General features: G+C 32.2%; 2 protein-coding genes and 1 long non-coding RNA gene across 8 annotated transcripts; 1 reads left to right on the forward strand and 2 right to left on the reverse strand.

The window, feature by feature from the left end:
• Positions 1-3,146: 3,146 nt before the first annotated feature.
• On the forward strand, positions 3,147-13,424 carry LOC123676551 (serine/threonine-protein phosphatase 4 regulatory subunit 3). Of its 6 annotated transcripts, none has more exons than XM_045612510.1 (7): positions 3,147-3,443; positions 3,533-4,813; positions 6,045-6,237; positions 6,300-6,834; positions 9,234-9,573; positions 10,652-10,760; positions 10,842-13,424. In XM_045612510.1, the coding sequence occupies exons 2-6, from the start codon at positions 3,581-3,583 to the stop codon at positions 10,739-10,741; spliced, it is 2,391 nt and encodes a 796-aa protein (XP_045468466.1). In that variant the 5' UTR covers positions 3,147-3,443; positions 3,533-3,580; the 3' UTR covers positions 10,742-10,760; positions 10,842-13,424. The 6 variants fall into 6 exon arrangements, with proteins under 6 accessions (XP_045468466.1, XP_045468474.1, XP_045468492.1 ...); XM_045612518.1 differs by having other exon boundaries at positions 13,286-13,424; XM_045612536.1 differs by having other exon boundaries at positions 10,661-10,760.
• On the reverse strand, positions 7,865-8,185 carry LOC123676573. The gene is made up of 2 exons (XR_006746975.1): positions 8,131-8,185; positions 7,865-8,001 (listed from the first exon to the last, which is right to left on the reverse strand). It is a non-coding gene; the product is annotated as an uncharacterized LOC123676573 (long non-coding RNA).
• Positions 13,425-14,628: 1,204 nt separating the features above from the next.
• LOC123682305 (cilia- and flagella-associated protein 36) lies at positions 14,629-17,437 on the reverse strand. Its single transcript, XM_045620864.1, has 8 exons — positions 17,216-17,437; positions 16,398-16,465; positions 16,211-16,321; positions 15,507-15,754; positions 15,374-15,456; positions 15,211-15,309; positions 15,032-15,159; positions 14,629-14,958 (listed from the first exon to the last, which is right to left on the reverse strand). Exons 1-8 carry the CDS (start codon positions 17,319-17,321, stop codon positions 14,692-14,694), a joined length of 1,110 nt encoding a protein of 369 aa, XP_045476820.1. The 5' UTR covers positions 17,322-17,437; the 3' UTR covers positions 14,629-14,691.
• Between the last annotated feature and the right edge of the window lie 829 nt (positions 17,438-18,266).

Raw genomic sequence — 18,266 nt, forward strand, 5'->3', positions numbered from 1 at the left:
GTATTCTACACTATTCTAACTCTTGGTAGTTCTGTGTTTGACTTTCGGTATTTTTTTATACATCTCTTTCCAACACATTAGTTTCTTACACAATGATCTAATAATACGATGCGGCCTTGAGTGCATTGACTCCAATATTAGAGAGAAAAAGATTTAGCCCCGGATCACATGACCACAAGGGAGTGAATAAAGATGTTTGAATTTCAGCTAATGATAACCTAACCTAACTTAACCAATGACACGAATGAAAAGTTTGGATTGGTTCAATATATTCAACCAATCAAAACATTGCTTGGTGGATCACGAGGTGTAAACATCGTGTGTCACACCCAATGATTTTAATAGTGAGTGCTTTCCACTCAGGTGCGTAACACCATCGGCGCACTAGGGCGTCGAGCACTAGCAATGAGCGGAACGCGCCAAAACGAAACTGTCAAATTGAACGTAAACAAACCAGCGTTCTACAGCTGTCTCGTACATTTATGCGAAGTAACGGTCTTCTTTCTCTCTCACACCTGTCAGGGCTCAAAGCCCCGCAAATGCGGGGAGTTCGTCAGAGGAAAGGGGAAGGTAATGCGAAGGCTTGACGCCCTGTTTATTGGAACAGTATAGTATCATAGTATAAGGAAAGGATAGTAAGCCAACCGCCGTTTGACGGCAAGGAAATAGTCACCAGGGGTACTACTGTAGTTGGATTTGGATTTGGAGAAGTAACTCGTTAATAGATAGCGCTGAATCATGAACTATAGATGGCTCAGAAATTCAAATTAAAATTTATTCTGATTCCAATTACATGGTGCCTATGTACAACTAAATTATAACGTTACACTGGATATCAACATCGACGATCGGAAACTCATCTAAGCGCAATGCGCTTGTATTATGTAGTCCCCACTCCCCGACGAAATTAAGCACCAAACCTATCTGAACAGAAAGCAAAAAAAAACAAAAAACAAAGTAACTGGTGTGGACGATTCTGTGCGCAAAACAGGAGGAAAGATCGACATTTCAAAGAAATTCGCTCAATTTCATCGTTATCGCGAATCATTGAAAAAATCACGAGATCAACGAATCAAAGGCAAGTCGGCCCTCCAATATGAGCACTTTCACTTCCGATTTGAATCCTCTCTTAGTTTTCATTTTTCTCACATACAGTGGAAGCCTATTATAGAATTTCGGACCTAGATAGAAAATGGAATTCTGAGAATGGCTTTTCTTAAATAATGGAATTATTTAATACGATAATTCATTTAGTGGACGTGATTAGTGATTTCATGATAACTTGTAGCATTGTACTTGTTTATCACAAATACACGCCACTGGCGTAAATGCTTATTACAGAGCAGAAAAAATATCAAAATATAGAAATCTTCTGACCACTCTATTTCAAATATTTTAGTTCTTCAAAATAACACCGATTTTTTCAGAGGGCTCCACTTTACGGACCAATTTTTGACAGTAAAATTCGAGTAAAACGTGAGTACAACTAGATGGCGCTCAACATCAACAAAATCGAAAAAAGCACTACACTGGCTTACTATCCTTTCCTTATACTAAGATAGTATATCCAAAGTCACTTGAACTAGTCCATTTAAAAACGCTTGGCCAAATGTCCCCTTGGAGTGGATACCGCGATCCGCTAAACACCAGGTTTTATTTGAAAGTATTATTAGGCAATAAATTCACTGGCCCCAAAGGAAATTCTGGAAACTTGGACAACCCTTGTATAATCGAAATATTCAGGCTTCCTCCAAGTGACTTTGGAGTTTGGATATACAAGTGCACTTCGGTACGCTTCGGATTCTACTCTGTTATCTGTAGCTTCGGAGCTGTACCAAGGAGCTGCTAACGTTGGCTGGAAACTGGAAAGCACTTTATGTTCAACCAATCAAAAGATCGTTTGGTTGGGCCCTTTGTCAAGATCTATAGATTATAGTCCCTCCCTGGGTTTGTTTGAATAGGTAGGTGGGATTGCTGACAGAACACTGTCGGTGCAAATACCTCTTGTACCGCATCACCTATGCGGTACAAAATTACCCGAAGCTCAGCTCGTGGTAGCTCCAGGAGGTTCTTCTGGTATAGGACAGTGAAAAGACCACAAATTTCTTTGTCGAGCAAGACCCGGAGTGTTTCTCCAGAGGGTTTTTCTATTGTTACACTACCATTGTTGGGCGACTGCCTTTTATATATTTTCCAAGCCCACTGAAGGGCTCAGGACCAACAGGACTTGATGCCCTTTTTGCATGTTCATCGGCTTTTTCGTTTCTTTCATTACCACAATGCCTCGGTACCCATAGTAGTTACTTCATTCCCTCTGGCCAGTTGCTTTATATGGCATTACGGCACTTCCATGTCAGTAGATACCCCTGGCTATATAATTCCAGGCATCTCAGCGTGGCCTGGCTGTCCGTATAGTGATGTAAATACGCTCCCATTTGAGGGTTTTTTTGAGACACTCTTGGACGCAAGTATAGAAAGAGTCTCGGAAACTAGTTTAAAACAAACAATAGCTATTTCTTGACTTCGACAGATGTTCCTAGAATTTGGATCTAAGCTGGATCATCCAGGTACTAATTAATGATGGTTTCTTTCAATAATACCCATCGTGCCTTATTTGTAATTTGAGCTAAACAAAAATATCGTCAACAATATGTATATATACCATACCAGATACTGACATAGATTCTTTTATAAGCCTATGAGCTTTTATGAGATCATTACTTGTTGGTCCATTGAATTGGAGAAATGCGGACAGCTTTTTTGAGAACGAATGAATCAGATAAAACTCAATTCTCGCATAGTAAAATAATAATTGACTACTATTTCTGTGCAAAACTTTATGTATATTGGATCAGCCCTTTGGACATGAAAGAAATACAAAAAAAAGCAATCACACATTCGTATTTATTACATTAGTATGGATTTCTGCAATATATTATTCAAGGTATTCTATTTGGCGCTTTATTGATTCATCTTCAATACTTATACAATAATGTGAAAAAAGAAAATTCAATTACAACCTTTTTGTATGAGAAATGCATTTATATTTATAATTATTGCTTAACTTTTTGAAATTGGCGGTTCATTTGCGCAATATCTACTGCGTCTAACTTTCACTGTTATTGTGGTCACCAGATGACGCTGGTGTACATGAGCGTTGTTGGTGTTACTAGAAAATCCAATATGGCTGAATATTTTGTGTTCCTCTCTTGATTATAGTTGGTTCAATAAAAAACTCAATGTGAAGAATTATGAAATTGTTTACTTCTAATTTATACTTCCTATGAATGTAGTGTAAAAGATTTTTGGCTAAGATTTAATGCTAGAAATTCAGTAAAAAGTGTATCAGCGTGTTTGCTTTGCTTGGTAATTCAGTTAATTGTCAGATACAGGTTGTGGTCCATAGGATACTTTCAATAAGAAACCTACTTATTATTATAAAGGTTAGTAAATCATTAAGATGTCATATTTAATTTGGAATCAAATTATTTTAATGATATAAATGAATTATTCAGTTTATGTTTATTTTCAGACGTGATGTGGGAATTCTGCAAAATTGCGGTAAATATATAATTTCATCATGACAGACACACGAAGAAGGGTAAAATTATACGCTTTGAATGCTGATAGGCAATGGGATGATAGAGGGACAGGCCATGTTTCTTCCTCCTACATAGAGAAATTGAAGGGTATTTCATTGTTAGTAAGGGCAGAGAGTGATGGTACTTTATTACTCGAGTCCAAAATTCAACCAGATACTGCCTACCAGAAACAGCAAGATACATTAATTGTTTGGTCGGAAGGAGATAATTTTGATTTAGCTTTGAGTTTTCAAGAAAAAGCTGGTTGTGATGAAATTTGGGAGAAAATTTGTCATGTTCAGGGGAAAGATCCTTCTGTTGAAATAACCCAAGATGTAGTAGAAGAATCAGAAGATGAACGTTTTGATGAAATGTCTGATTCTGCACCTCCAATTGAGCTACCACCATGTGAACTTGGTAGACTAGAAGACATCAATGAATTATTTAATAATTGTATAAGTTCACCAATGAGGAAAGAGAAATTGGCAGCTGCTATTGAAGCCGAAGGTTATATTCGAAAATTGATAAATGTATTTCATATGTGTGAAAGTCTAGAAAATACTGAAGGATTACACAACTTATATGAAATATTCAAGAATATGTTTTTACTGAATAAGAATGCCCTATTTGAAGTTATGTTTTCTGATGAACTGATTTTTGATGTTGTTGGCTGTTTAGAATATGATGCTTCGTGCCCTAATAGAAAAAAGCATAGAGAATATTTAAGACAGCAGGCTAAGTTTCGAGAGGCCATTCCTATAAAGAATCCTGAGTTATTATCCAAGATCCATCAGACATTCAGAGTACAGTATATACAGGATGTTGTTTTGCCAGCTCCTTCAGTATTTGAGGATAACATGCTATCAACTCTAAATAGCTTCATCTTCTTCAATAAAGTGGAAATTGTTTCTTTAGTACAGGAGGATGACAAATTCTTATCAGAATTATTTTCAATGTTGTCAGATACTTCTACATCAGTGCTTAAAAGAAGAGATTTAATGTTATTTTTGAGAGAACTGGTGAATTATGCACAAAATTTACAACCTCATGCTAAAGAAATGATTTATAAGACATTGGTAACATTGGGTGTTTTTCCTGCATTGGAAGTTTCACTTGCTGTAAACGACCAAAAGACTAAAAGTGCATCTATGGATATTGTAACAATAATTTCAGAGTATCAACCTTCTGTTGTGAGAGAATATACTTTACAACAAGCCGGCAATATGGAAGAGGTAAGCCAATAGTATTTTTTAAATTCCAAACTTGAAATGATTTATATAATTTACCAATTAATTCAAGGGCTGTTGCATAGCGGTTAAGGTTGTATTCGTAATCTGAGAATTGGAAGTCCAAACCCAAGATAAGGGAGAAATTTGAGTTTCTAGGAGGTCTTACAGAGTCCTAGCAGAATCAGGATAATAAAAAATTATCTGATATTTGGAAATTAAAAATGCAAAGTCATACAAAGGTTTACTTAAAAATATGATTTTATCAAGCTTAACAAAATTCTTTTATTACAAATTAAATACAATTAGATTTGGTAGTTTATGATAAAAAATCTTTCTACTGTAGAGGATAATGAGGAAAATTTAAAATACTGTTGATGTTGATCATCAGAACTTTTGAATTTCATGAAAAAAACTCTTTCAAATAATTCATTTTATATTTTTATTTCTAATTTTGAAGGTGTGGATGTTGACATTAGTAACAATACCATTTTTGTCATTGAGAGATAGATGGTAATACCATTGAATAAATATTTTTGGTATCTAACTTCCACTGAAAAATCCATAGTTAGAATAACCTTATATCTTGTTGCAAAATAATCTAAAATCCCATTCATCAAAGTTCTATAAAACTTGATCAGAAAAATATTGTCATATATCAAATTCCTCAAACTTTGGTGAGTTATCTGTCGTTGAAATATTGAAAATTGCTAGTAACCACTGTGAAATTCTCGGCGATATATGAACCATACCCTTAATAACCTGATTTGTTCATCACTCTTAAAAGAGTAACTGATTTTTGATTATTATTTCTTTCCATCAAAATTGTTTGAAAAAGTTTTCAATCTACAGTTAAATTTACATAATTCAAGTTTTGTGAAGAAAAAAATTTCTAATGAGTCATGCATGAAATAATTAAATTGAAAATTTTTGGAATTTTGATATAAGAATGGATCTATCCTTCTAGGTATTGGGGTATATTATAGTATACCTATAATGTTGGAAAAAATATAGATCATTGTGTGAAATTTCCGCACTTCTCTACTAGATTTAATCATAATAATAATAGATATCATAGTTTCTGACACAAACATACAGCAACAAAATGTAATGTTCTATTCTGCTCTACTTGAAACTCAAAAGGAAGTTGGAATTCCATTTTCTTAAACTAGTTTTATTTGTTATTTATCATTTCATTCATGCTGGCAAAATAAACACATGATACAAATTCTTTTAGGATCAAGTATTGTTGAACATCATAATAGAACAGATGATTAATGATAAAGATCCTGAAGGTGGAGGAGCTGTACAGCTAATGGGAGTTTTAAGAGTATTGTTAGATCCTGAGAACATGTTAACTTCTGCTAACAAGTCTGAAAAAACCGACTTCTTAAATTTCTTTTATAAACACAGTGTACAAATTCTGATAGGTGAGCATTATTTTCTTTATTACATATTTTCATACTTTATTTACTCCTTTCATTCTTTTTAGATCCCCTCATACAAAATACTGTAGATGACACCCCACAAAAAGAGGACTTCAGAAGTGTTCAGTTATTGGGATTGATCCTTGAATTACTATCCTTTTGTGTGGAACACCATACGTATCAGATAAAGAACTGTATTTTGCAAAGGGATCTCCTCCGTAAAATTCTTGTTCTAATGAAATCATCTCATAAATTCCTTGTGTTGTGTGCGTTGCGTTTTATGCGAAAGCTTGTAGCGCTAAAGGACGAGTTTTATAATCGGTATATAATCAAAGGACACTTGTTTGCACCTGTTATTGATGCATTGGTTAAAAATAATGGACGTTATAATCTATTAGATTCTGCCATTATAGAATTGTTTGAGCACATAAGAGTTGAAGATATCAAATCTTTGTGTACTCATGTAGTTGAGAATTATGGAAAGTACCTGGAAGAAATTGGTTATGTTCAAACATTCAAAACACTCAAGCTAAGATATGATCAACAACAAGACAAACTAAAGGAACGAGAGAGAAACAGTCTTGAACGAGGACTTGATATGTAAGTACAATTATTTTATAGTTCTTATTTTAAATTGAGAAATAGGATGTTGCAATTGCCAAGTAACAAATAGTGCAAATGTTACCATTTATGCACACTAAATTAACCATTAGAAACAAATGAGCTAGAACTTGTATGTCATTTAAATCATCTAATATACTTGATGAACAAGAGGAAAAATTCACAGTTTTCTTTGTTTTTTGTGATAGCGCCAACGCCACATTCTTCCAAAAAGGTGAAGAAAAAATCAAAGACTAATTCAATTACTTCATGTCCACTCCAGCATACAACCGTTTATGACCTGAAAATCCTTTGCCTGTAGCTTGATCTGTTAACAACTTCAAAATATTCATCCGAATTATCCATCAGAAAACTTTCAAGTTCATTTTTATGCTTCTTATTTTTGAAGCTAAAATTTACTTTTAACTAAGATGAAATTTGACCAACTTCTAACTTGTTATTTATTGAAAGATAAATATTAGGTGACTGCCTAAATGCCCTCATTGGAAAATATTGGACTTAGGTTTCGGATATAGGCAAACAAGCTGATTCACAAATGATTTATTTCGCTACAGTTTCGGATCCAATTTGATCCTTCTTCAGGCTGCAATAAAAATTTTAACATATAAGGAAAACAGTTTATGAAATACAAGGGCAGACTCACCGAGACAAATCAAAGTTATAATCTCTCCCTGATCAATTGTGAATAATTAAAATCCCTCACAGATATTGCCGTCTTAGACAAATAGTCAAAATGAAAAAAAAAATTATTAAGTGAAATGTGTCATAAATAAGCCTATGTATCGATTGTCAGATAAAATAAATGAATAAATTAAATGGATTATTATAAATATTATGTCAAGGAGATAAAAATATATAATAAATTAAGTATAAATATCTAAAACTATCAATAAAAGTGTTAGATCATTTAACAAATAACAGATGACAAACCTTCCTCACATGAATGAAGAACAAGATGTACCAAGGAAAACAACAACATAACCTAAAAAATTACAGGTCAATCATTACATCATAGACCTAATATCCATGGACCGAGTGTCACGTGATTTTTCAGAAGCTCGTAGAGGAGAAAGACCTAGAGAGAGAAGAATATATGATTTCTCTTGATTCGAACAGAGATGCTACTGATGGCAATCTGTGAAGAACCTAAAAGCAATAAAATAGGTGATTTATTACTCTGAGATGGTCAAATGTCAAAATCATCTGATTGAAAGATATAAAGACATGATATTTATTTATACGTTTTATGAACTGAATAGAATGAAATTTACATACTTTTTTATATTTATCATTTCGATTTGCCTAATTCAATGATGGAATAAAATATGGCATATATTTGGATGAACTTCTACCATGTGAATCAGGAAAATTGAGAAATTTTAGACCATACTTCTTTCTGACATTGTGGGGACAGAACAGGATTTAATGTAACAATGAGTTGGACTCGTTAATATCTCAAGGAAATATAATATACATATAAATAATTGCTTATAGGAATCAGCAATGCTCTTATTGGCTATAGGTGAAGATAAGTAATATTCGATTCAATCATCTTTTGAATCGGTAATATTTCTTTTACTTCAGGTAGAAAAATTCTCAATATTTTTCATGAGACTAAATAGAAGCAAATTCGGAATAATATTTTTATTTCGAAAAGGATTATGCTACAGAAAATTTTCATTAGATAAAAGAGAACATTCATTCATCCATGATTATCGAAATTCAAATTTGGAATAACGATTTAACGTTAAACTCTTCGAGTTGAAAGAGATGTATATTGTTCTCTTTCTCTAGGGCAATAAATCAAGAGAGTTGACAGACTGCCATCCGATGTTCCATCTTATTCGTTCTCTCGACTTCTCTCTCTAACGCGACGTCCATGGATATTAGGTCTATGCATTACATCTATTGATTATAACATTGTATATTGAACTCAAATTGTCCAAATCCGATCTAAAATTCAACAATTATTTGATATTTTGATATAAAATTTGGAAAATATGACATTCAACTTACACTTGATAATTGTCACAGTAGAAATCCGATGATAATCCAAACAAATTGGCAAATTGAAAATTTGTGAACATATCTCAAGGGAATTATTTGAGTATTTTGAATGAGAGTAAAAAGTTTGTTCTAATAAATGTTGATTAATCAGTTGATAACTGATTAAAAACTAATAACAAAAACAAACTTTCAAAAACCAGGTCAAATTGTCGATATTCACAAGTTCCATCAGAAAAATGCATATTTGATATTCAAGCAAATTGTATTTATGATTCATTTGATCAAAACATAAACTGAGAAACTTAAGAACCACAAAAAGATTAAACATGTCATTTTTGAACTGTTTGAATTATATTGAATTTACTTTTCAGAGTCCCTTCGATATTGAGGAATAGCAGGTATCGCAGGGATCAAAGACAAATGGAAGAGGAAGAAGAAATTTGGTTCAATGAAGATGATGATTATGAAGATAATGAATCTGACATTCAATCAAATAATGATATTTTAAAAAAGAAAATAGATACCGATTTGGACAATATAGGCAAAATCATAGACAAAAAACCGGAAGCGAATGGTGCAACAACAAAGATGAATAACAATGCTGCAGCACAGAAAACTACAGCGCTGAACAATAACGCAAATGCAAATTCAACAGTTCAGTCAACTACATCACCTTCAACAAATGAAAATAGATCATCTTTGTTTAAAAGGGTGAGTTCCTAGTTTATTATTTTTGCGTGTTCGTTTCAGAGGAACAGTGAGCTATCGTTCTCTATCTATCTTCTATCGTTCAAATGTCGGTAATTTCCTAATTTTGAGCCGAGATTGGTCTTAAATGATTGGATTAAAACTGGTTTGTTGAAAAACCTTAAATTGGAGACTTTTGAAGGGACCAATCTTCTTAGATTTTAATGCTATTGGTCCCTGTTCACTTGATTTTTGCATTGTTTATTATGGTGCTCAGGTCATCTTTCTATCAATGTCGTTAAATCAACAACAACTAACTTTTGGCAAAACACATGAAAATTTTAAAATAATGCCGTTGATTGGTCAATTCTTTGTATAGCGCCACCTTAAGGAAAAAATGGAAAAAGGGGCCCATGTTGAGAGTCCAGAATTATTAAAAAAAAAAAAAAAAAAAACACGCCAGTATTTCAGACATATTAGGTTCGATCCGGTGATATGAATACAAAATCAATGTCCAGTCAGCCTTTTTGTACACAACAGCTCTCTAATGAAGTGTGCTAGAGACATTAAATTTTCAGGCTAGGTTCAGTGTCCGGATATTTTAGTTAATTTCGTTAATTAGCAAAATTTGTTCAATGGTTTCGGACTTATATCCATAAGGAACTTTGTTTTTCCAATGATGGAAAAATAGTTGCAAAATAGTATAACCAATGGTCATGCAAAATTTTGTGAAAATCTTATCTTTGGGATATTAAAAAAAAAATTCGTAAAAATTTTTCAGGATCCAATAATAATAAACAAATCTTCATCTATGATCCCAAATACATTAATAAATGCTGGTAACAGAGTCTTAAACAATAGTCTATAAATGCATCAACACATTATATAAATTCAAAATCCAAATCAGATCTATCGATCGGATTACATTGATATTTGTGTAAATATAACACAGAAAAAAAAGTTTTGTAGGTTGAAGGGAATTATTTTGAAATGATTACCTAAATACAAATTTGAAAAATCGCGTGAAAGCTTCACCCCGATGCTTTTCTCCCTTTATTTTCGATCTTATTGGAGACGGATTGAATTGAACTAATCGATGAAGATTTTCCAGAGTTTGGTTGACTATGAAGGAGATTCAGATGAGGAAGATGAAGAAACCGGAGAAGTCACTAAACGACCAAGACTATCATAGTAGAACCAGTCTATCAGTGGTAAGTACACCACAAACTTATGTGTGGTGCTTCCAGTGTGATCTCATGTGAAGTGTTAGCAGTAACAGTGGTCAATTCTAGAGCCAGGTGTCGAGCTAGCCCCACTATGCTTTATATAAGTTGTGTGTACTCTTCAAATAGATCAGAGGAGATCTTACTTTGTCCGAATTTCTTGTTGGGGGTACAACAAGTTGGAAATATTTTTATTGTGATAACTATGGGAATAACCCTAAAATATTATTTTTATTTAATAATTGCATGGTAGTATCTTCTTCCAAAATATTACCGATGGAATTATATTCATTTTTGAAATTTCCTGAACGTGTAAGTAGTAGAATAATATTTAGTTTAAATTCACCCAAAACTAACCTCAGTATGAAATATTATCAGAATAGTTTGATGGAATTAGATGAGAAATTAAGAATTTTATAATATCTTTTTGAATTTCGAAAAATTTGTTTACTCTCTCAAGTATTTGGACCTCTTGATTCACTTTGTTGTTATTATTATTTTTTTTTTCATTCTCAAATATCATTCATATCAATTTTTCTTCCTAAAAAATACGGTCATTAAATATTTCGAATCATTCGCAACTGACTAGAAGCATTTCAATGGAAAGGAGCTCTAAAAAAAGATTTTTCTTCAGAACTTATTTAAAAAGTTGTTTCGAAACTGTCTTCATATTTGAATGGAAAAAATAAAATGTTTTCCTTTCAAATATATTAGCAGGACCCATACTGAATAAAATTATTTCAATTTTACTGGATTACTCTTTCCATGCATGGAAAACTGAAGCTAGATGAAAATTGAAAATTTTCTTGGAATTTATTGCATTCCTAAATAGGTATTCTATAAAATTCCATGAATTCCCATATTTGTCTTAATGAAATAACAAGGAAATACAGCTCAACCACTTTAATGTATCCACTTATTTTGGTGTGTATATTTTGTAAGTTGGCAGTCAATCAGAATGCTATAGAAGCACAATTTTTTACAACAGAATGCTTCCTTTTGTATAAATGATTGAGAAATTTCAGTTGTGAAATTCACTTGTCCCATTGTAATTTTTATGGGAAGGTAAATATACAATGTGAATATTCTGAAATTCTCTGAAATTGTTAAATCCATCTCTCATTCATAAATGTTTAGATATGAAAGCTCATATTTTATTGTGTAAATATACCTTTTCCTCTTTTCAACTGGGGATGGAATTGATAATGTACGATGTAAAATAGATCCCTTTGTACATTGTAATACTGGATACAAAATGACATTGGATATTACAGTTATTTGATTTATTTATGTATTCCAAAATTGACAGATCACTCACTTTGGTCAATATTTTTTTCCATTTATAAAAAGTCATTTTACCATCAACAATGCCAATAGTATAATTTTTTTCTGAAACATTATGTTCTTTAAAGAATATTCTTGCAGTTTTTTTTTAATTTTGACTCCCAATAATTGATCATTGGAATCAATAGAGGAAAAATTCTAGACCAAACCTACCACTCATTAAATTGTCACTTTGGCCTTTTAGGTAGCTTCCAATCTAAACATATGATTTAAAAATATGTCTCAGTGTACCAACCGGAGCTTTCCCAAAATTAGTTAATTAAAAAATCTCTAGATGGTGGACTGAAGGTTGCATTTTACCTAAACCTACTGAAAATTTTGATAGGGTTAGAATTTTTCTTCATTCATTCACATAATTGAATAGTTGAAAAAAAAAGGGATTTCTACATAATAGGTTAAGAAAGTATATCAAATTATTTATTTTTTTTAAGCTGATGAGAAGATGATACAATATTGACATGTAAAAATGTGACTGAGTAAATTCCAAATACAGACAAAATGCAGGTTTTTGTTTTCGTGAAGTTTAATAACTCATTATAATATCATATCTTTGACACATCAACTCTGCTCATCCTATTTGATAATAAATTTTGTTGAAAAAATTTAAAATATTTAAGCTTAAAAAGCTGATAACAAAAATAAATTGTTTCGGTTCTCAGTTTTTTAAAATCAATTAGGTGGAATTGTGGTTGAACTTTTGATAAAGGTACTATGACATTTTCAGAACGAACATGCTATAAAGGGATGTGGACCTAAGAAATTTACTTAATGATGAATATCCAGCATAAATCTGAATTGTGATATTTGATGTCTGAAAACCAGTAAAATAAATTGTTCCCGATTACAATGTACAAATGAATTAATTTATATATATATATAGTCATACCTTGAAAATATGTACGACTTTTCAGAGTAAAATGTGAATTGAAATTATATTGTAGTTTAAGGAATTTAGTATCTAATTATAGATAGTAGAGTCAAATATATCGTCTAAAATGAGTGTAGTGTCATTGGAGTGCTTAGAATATAAATTAATACTTCGTACTGTTGGTTTTGTTTTCATTTCAAATATTTTTGTCTCAGTTCTTTTATGTGATAGTAATGAATAATTTTTAAATTATTAATTTATTATGTATGTGAGATATTTCATTTTCTTTGAATAATTGCAGTGACCGTTCTTATATGAAGAAAGATTTGACTTGATTTGGTAAAGGGGAAGGCAGTATGAAGTGCTACAATTGTAGTCTGCATAGGTATTTTTCTTAATGATTTTGTAAATAGACTATCGAATAAATTAATTTTATTTAATATTCACATTTTTTATCTGAATGTTTCGATTTTATACTTTGATACTTTGAATACTTTCATAAAACTTTAATCGAGAAATATTCATCACACTGAACTAATTATACCTAAGACAAGCCTCTCAGCAACAACACTCAGTGGTTGGGCAACAATTCTAGGTTATGGCATTTTTCACAAGAATACATGAAGGAGCTTATAAGATTTCCCAGTTTTCCTCATAAATACTGAGGATAGGAAAGGAATTTATGTCTAAAGGTGTGACCTATACATACTCCTCTATGTGCCATTAAAACCCAAAGGCTTACTTGTTTTATTGTTGCCCAAGAAGTTTTTCAAGAATGAAATTCAAATTTCAGGGATTGAATAAATATTATTATTATTAAATGTGACTTAAAAATGAACAACTGGGTGAATTAGTTTCTCACCAAGAAACTTTTTCTATGACAAGTAACTTTGAATGAGATATGAGAATTTTCATCACAATTCAATTCAGGTGAGTACATTCTTGTCAATGTATATATAGATGGAACTTGCAGAGAAATTATCTAAAAACTAGTCAATGTTATCCAAAAAATAATAGTGTGCATTACCATTTTGTGATATTTGTATTCAATCAATACTTTATTTTTTTCAGTAGTTCCTACTTAATCTCAATGATAATTTAAATGGGGTTGTAAATGTATAAACTGAGAATTGCCCTTGTGAAATAATTATTATTTCCTCAATATTTCAATTTCTGTTAGTCTGATTTTGATGTTATTAGGTATAAGTATTCAAGTAATAGGTAGCAGCTTTTTTAAATATATGACTAGCATTGCGTAGATCAGAAATTCTCAGTAAATACTAATGTTACAAGAACGAAAACAACTTATTGTTGACTTTTAAGGATCAATGGACGAGAAAATTTGCAACATCTATTCGCAAAGTTTTTCTTTAATAATTTTTGATCGAATTTCTCTATGAGTATACAGCTTCTGACTGTCTAACTTCTAGTCATTTTATTATTGCATTCAAATTGATCTATTATTTACAAATATCATATTCTTTCTTGATTAAAAAAATGAATGGTAATTATAAAACTAAAGTAGAATTCAATATGAGAATAATAAAAGTAGAATTTAATGCCTAATATTCCATATTACATAAGCTACACATATGTGTTAAGCGTTAACATAATTTTATTTGATAATGTTTCTTGCCAAGAATAAAAAAAAAATAAAATTATCCACATATATAATATAAATTTAAAATAAAAAAATAACAAGTGGAACTATTTCCTGTTCTTATCTACAACCTCCATTTTAAGCCGTTCTGCCAAAGCTTTACGTAACTGTAACTGTTGAGAAGGAATGAATGCCTGTTCTCCAGTCAATACTGCTTCTGCTGCCTTCGCAGACTTTGGTCTTGTCTTTTTCATCACATTTTCATTATCTGCATTCCCGAACTGCTTTTTTCGTTCTTCCTTTTTCAACGCAACTAATTTATCTCTCTGTTTCCTCAAATATTCCTGTCTTTTCTTTAGTTCAAGTTGATCGACCTGCAAATATATTCTGTAGGTATTGATGTTCAAACTACCCTGATGTAAATTGCAAAAGATAATAATAACACACTTGTTTAACACTTGATGATTTGATTTCATATTTCTCTGGTTGAACAAGGTTTCTTTGAGCACTAACTGCCACATCTTGCTCTTTGATTTTTTCAACTCTAGTTTCCTTGTTTGCATCTTGAAGTTCATCTGAAACAAGGTTAATATATTAATCAGAAATTCAAATTCACTTAGACAAACCTTTTTTGATCTGTGTGGTTTCAGGTAACGCTATATCCTCTTTCTGGGTAACCACTGCTTCAACGTCCTCTGTTTCAGGGTGTTCTGATGAAATTTTATCTTGAATGATAATTTTTATTAGGCGAATAGCATTGAATGTTTCTGTAATACCAAGTTTACACACCTCTTGTACTTTCTAAAATTTCTTTTTCTTCCAGAAGTGATTTAATTTCTGGTGCTTCTGAAGGTTCCTCTTCCACAAATTTCCTAAAAAGATCTGGTGAATATTTCACAAAATACAAATTATATATCAATACTTGGCAACTTCGTTCAATATGACCTTCTCGATATCTTTTGTTTTACCAGAAATTGATGGAGTTTCCTGTGGTAGGCTTTCAATGTGAACATCGGTTTCCTTTTTGGAAGGAACAAATGACTGGGGTAAGATGCCATATTTTTTCTCGATCAGTTCTAAAGCTTGAAGCTGAAGTTCCACGTTTCTCTGTGTCATCATTCGTTTGAACATATTGTAGTTATTTGCTGCCCATATTTGCTCAAAAGTACTCTGGAATATTCAGAATTATTCTCTAGAGAGATATACGTTAGTGGATTTATTATTGATATGCAAACGCTAGATGGGTATATAGTATATAGATAACCATGAACACTTTTGATATGGAGTTTATTCATATTCAGGAACTATAACTAAGGTACGCAAGTTCAAAGGGTGATTCGTTATTTCTTAAAAAAAAATTTACATGAACATTTGTTCGGAGGTGCTTCGTTTCTGAGATACATGAAAAAAGTTCATTTTTTGTTGCTTTAATCTAAAAAAAACGCCTTATTCTCTACCACATTTCAATGTTTTCGGTTTTTTTTTTAAGTACAACACCTCGTATCTCAGAAACGAAGCAATTCCTTACATATGTTCATAGGAATTTTATTTTAAAAAGACTTAACGAATCAACCTATCAATTTAGTAAAACAGCCTGCATCTTACCTCCTTCTACTTTTTACTTACTTGGTCAAATCTGAGGGAATGATGATGTTGCCGACTTTTAAAACAAGCATATTCGAATTGTGCTGGAGTAATACCAATGTCTTCCATAAAATTTCCCAGCATAAAGTCAACCTGAAAAAAAATTCAGTTCAAATTTTAAATTGTATCTATTGAAACTTCTTTTATTGAGAATATTTCTGTTACTCACCAAGTTTTTGTATTCATCAAAAATCTTATGGTAATCATCTTCATTTTCGACGTTATTCGGTTCAAAAACTAAAATAATAAAATCAATCAGATTAAAGCATTCTTTACCATAGTATAAGGAATATACTTTACTTGTAAAGTTTGTCGCATTTACTTACTAACACCCTCAACCCTGTATAAGGATCAGTAGGTTCTTATACACAAAAATTTTATGTCCCATCAATAAAATGTCGAAAAACGCAATATCTTTGAAACGGATGATATTTTTGAAAAACTGATAAAGATATGCTTTTCGATAAACCTGTGGCTAAGAAAACTGCGCGTTGAAAAAAATAGGTTGTCCCATTTAAGAAACATCAACTCTCCTCTATATCTCTAAAACAGTAATTGAAATCTATGATCTGTTATGAGTATCATATAGACTATAAAAATTACCGAACAAAAAATTTTTAGAATTTTTTTAATATCTCGAACAGATACCAAGATATAGCAGAATATTTGAAACAGTAATTTTTCCTAAACGCCCTGTAACTCGAGAATTAATCAATATATGATCTGCTTCCTGATATCTTATTTCGAAAAAGAAATCGGGGGTCCTTGAAGATTTTTTCTTTAAGTTTTATAGTTCACGAGATGCTTTTAGTGAGCATCGAATTTGGGACACCCTATATGAGTAGCATCAAATATATTAGATATTCGCTTCGAATAAATTCGTTTCTTTGATACACATGGTTACCAGACTATGCTGATATATTGATGAAAAAATTGAAGGGTAACCGAGCAACGCCAGATATTATACCAAATATAACAAATACTCACTCAGAGACTTTTCTTCTATGAAATTTTGAATTGGTGCATCCCATATGGGACCTTTTAAAAAACACACGAGGGAATCGAAAACCCACGAGTTCTCCTCCTCGGCCATTTCTACCAATAGAGATTAATAAAAAATTGAGAGACCGTGTTTTAACTGTTTAACTTTTGTACACGAAGGTTTCAAGTGGGTCATGTTTGTATCGTTATCCAACACCTTGGAAACGTGTTGAAAGAAAACAATTTTCACGGAAATGGACAGTTTGGGAAGGTATTTATTTTGAATTGAGCTCGAAAACATTATTAATGAACAACACACTTAATAATATTCACATTTTTACAAGAAAATTCAGCTGGACAGAGAAAAGCTGCGGCGGTTTTATTTAAATTTGAGTTGTACACCTAAATTTGGAAATTATAGTGAACCTAATTCACGTCAATATCGTTAATTTACTATGTTCAAAACATCTGAGTAAAGCACTGAGTTGGCTTCAGCTCATTTTGAATGTTTTGCTAATCAGGTTTTGGTTAGTTGTCCATAAATGTTACTGTTACATAAAGTATCAGGCGCGGATCCAGGGGGTGGGGGAACGTCCCCCCCCCCCAATAGCCCGGGTACCTCTTAAATTTTGCAATTTTGCCGGCCCTTCTAGAATTTGACATACTAAGGCTAAAATAATTACAAGATCAGCATTAATTTCACCTTCAATACATTTTGTGAAAACCCATATCAATGAACGGCAAAAAATGACGTCCCAAAATGGCGAAAGTCTCTGGAGTCCCCATTTCCAGTACTTTGAGTATCTAAAAGGCCCCCCCCCCCCCCCCAAAAGTGGGTCCTGGATCCGCGCCTGTAAAGTATAGTATATCCAAAGTCACTTGAACTAGTCCATAAAAACGCTTGTCCAGATGTCCCTTTGAAGTGGATACCCAGATCCGCCAAATACCGGGGTTCATTTGAAATTATTGTTAGGCAATAAATTCACTGGCCCCAAAGGAATTTCTAGAAACTTGGACAGCCCTTGTATAATCGAAATATTCAGGCTTCCTCCAAGTT

Source organism: Harmonia axyridis, chromosome 1 (assembly GCF_914767665.1).
Source record: "Harmonia axyridis chromosome 1, icHarAxyr1.1, whole genome shotgun sequence".
Lineage (NCBI taxonomy): Eukaryota > Metazoa > Arthropoda > Insecta > Coleoptera > Coccinellidae > Harmonia > Harmonia axyridis.

Bases quoted from the DNA above. Each gene is read 5' to 3' on its own strand.
- LOC123676551 (XM_045612506.1), top strand. From the start codon at position 3,581: ATGACAGACACACGAAGAAGGGTAAAATTATACGCTTTGAATGCTGAT. The intron at 6,238-6,299 runs GTGAGCATTATT...CATTCTTTTTAG, and splicing joins CAGTGTACAAATTCTGATAG to ATCCCCTCATACAAAATACT. The intron at 6,835-9,233 runs GTAAGTACAATT...TTTACTTTTCAG, and splicing joins CTTGAACGAGGACTTGATAT to AGTCCCTTCGATATTGAGGA.
- LOC123682305 (XM_045620864.1), bottom strand. From the start codon at position 17,321: ATGGCCGAGGAGGAGAACTCGTGGGTTTTCGATTCCCTCGTGTGTTTT. The intron at 16,466-17,215 runs GTGAGTATTTGT...TTATTATTTTAG, and splicing joins CATAGAAGAAAAGTCTCTGA to TTTTTGAACCGAATAACGTC. The intron at 15,310-15,373 runs GTGTGTAAACTT...TTATCATTCAAG, and splicing joins AATTTTAGAAAGTACAAGAG to ATAAAATTTCATCAGAACAC.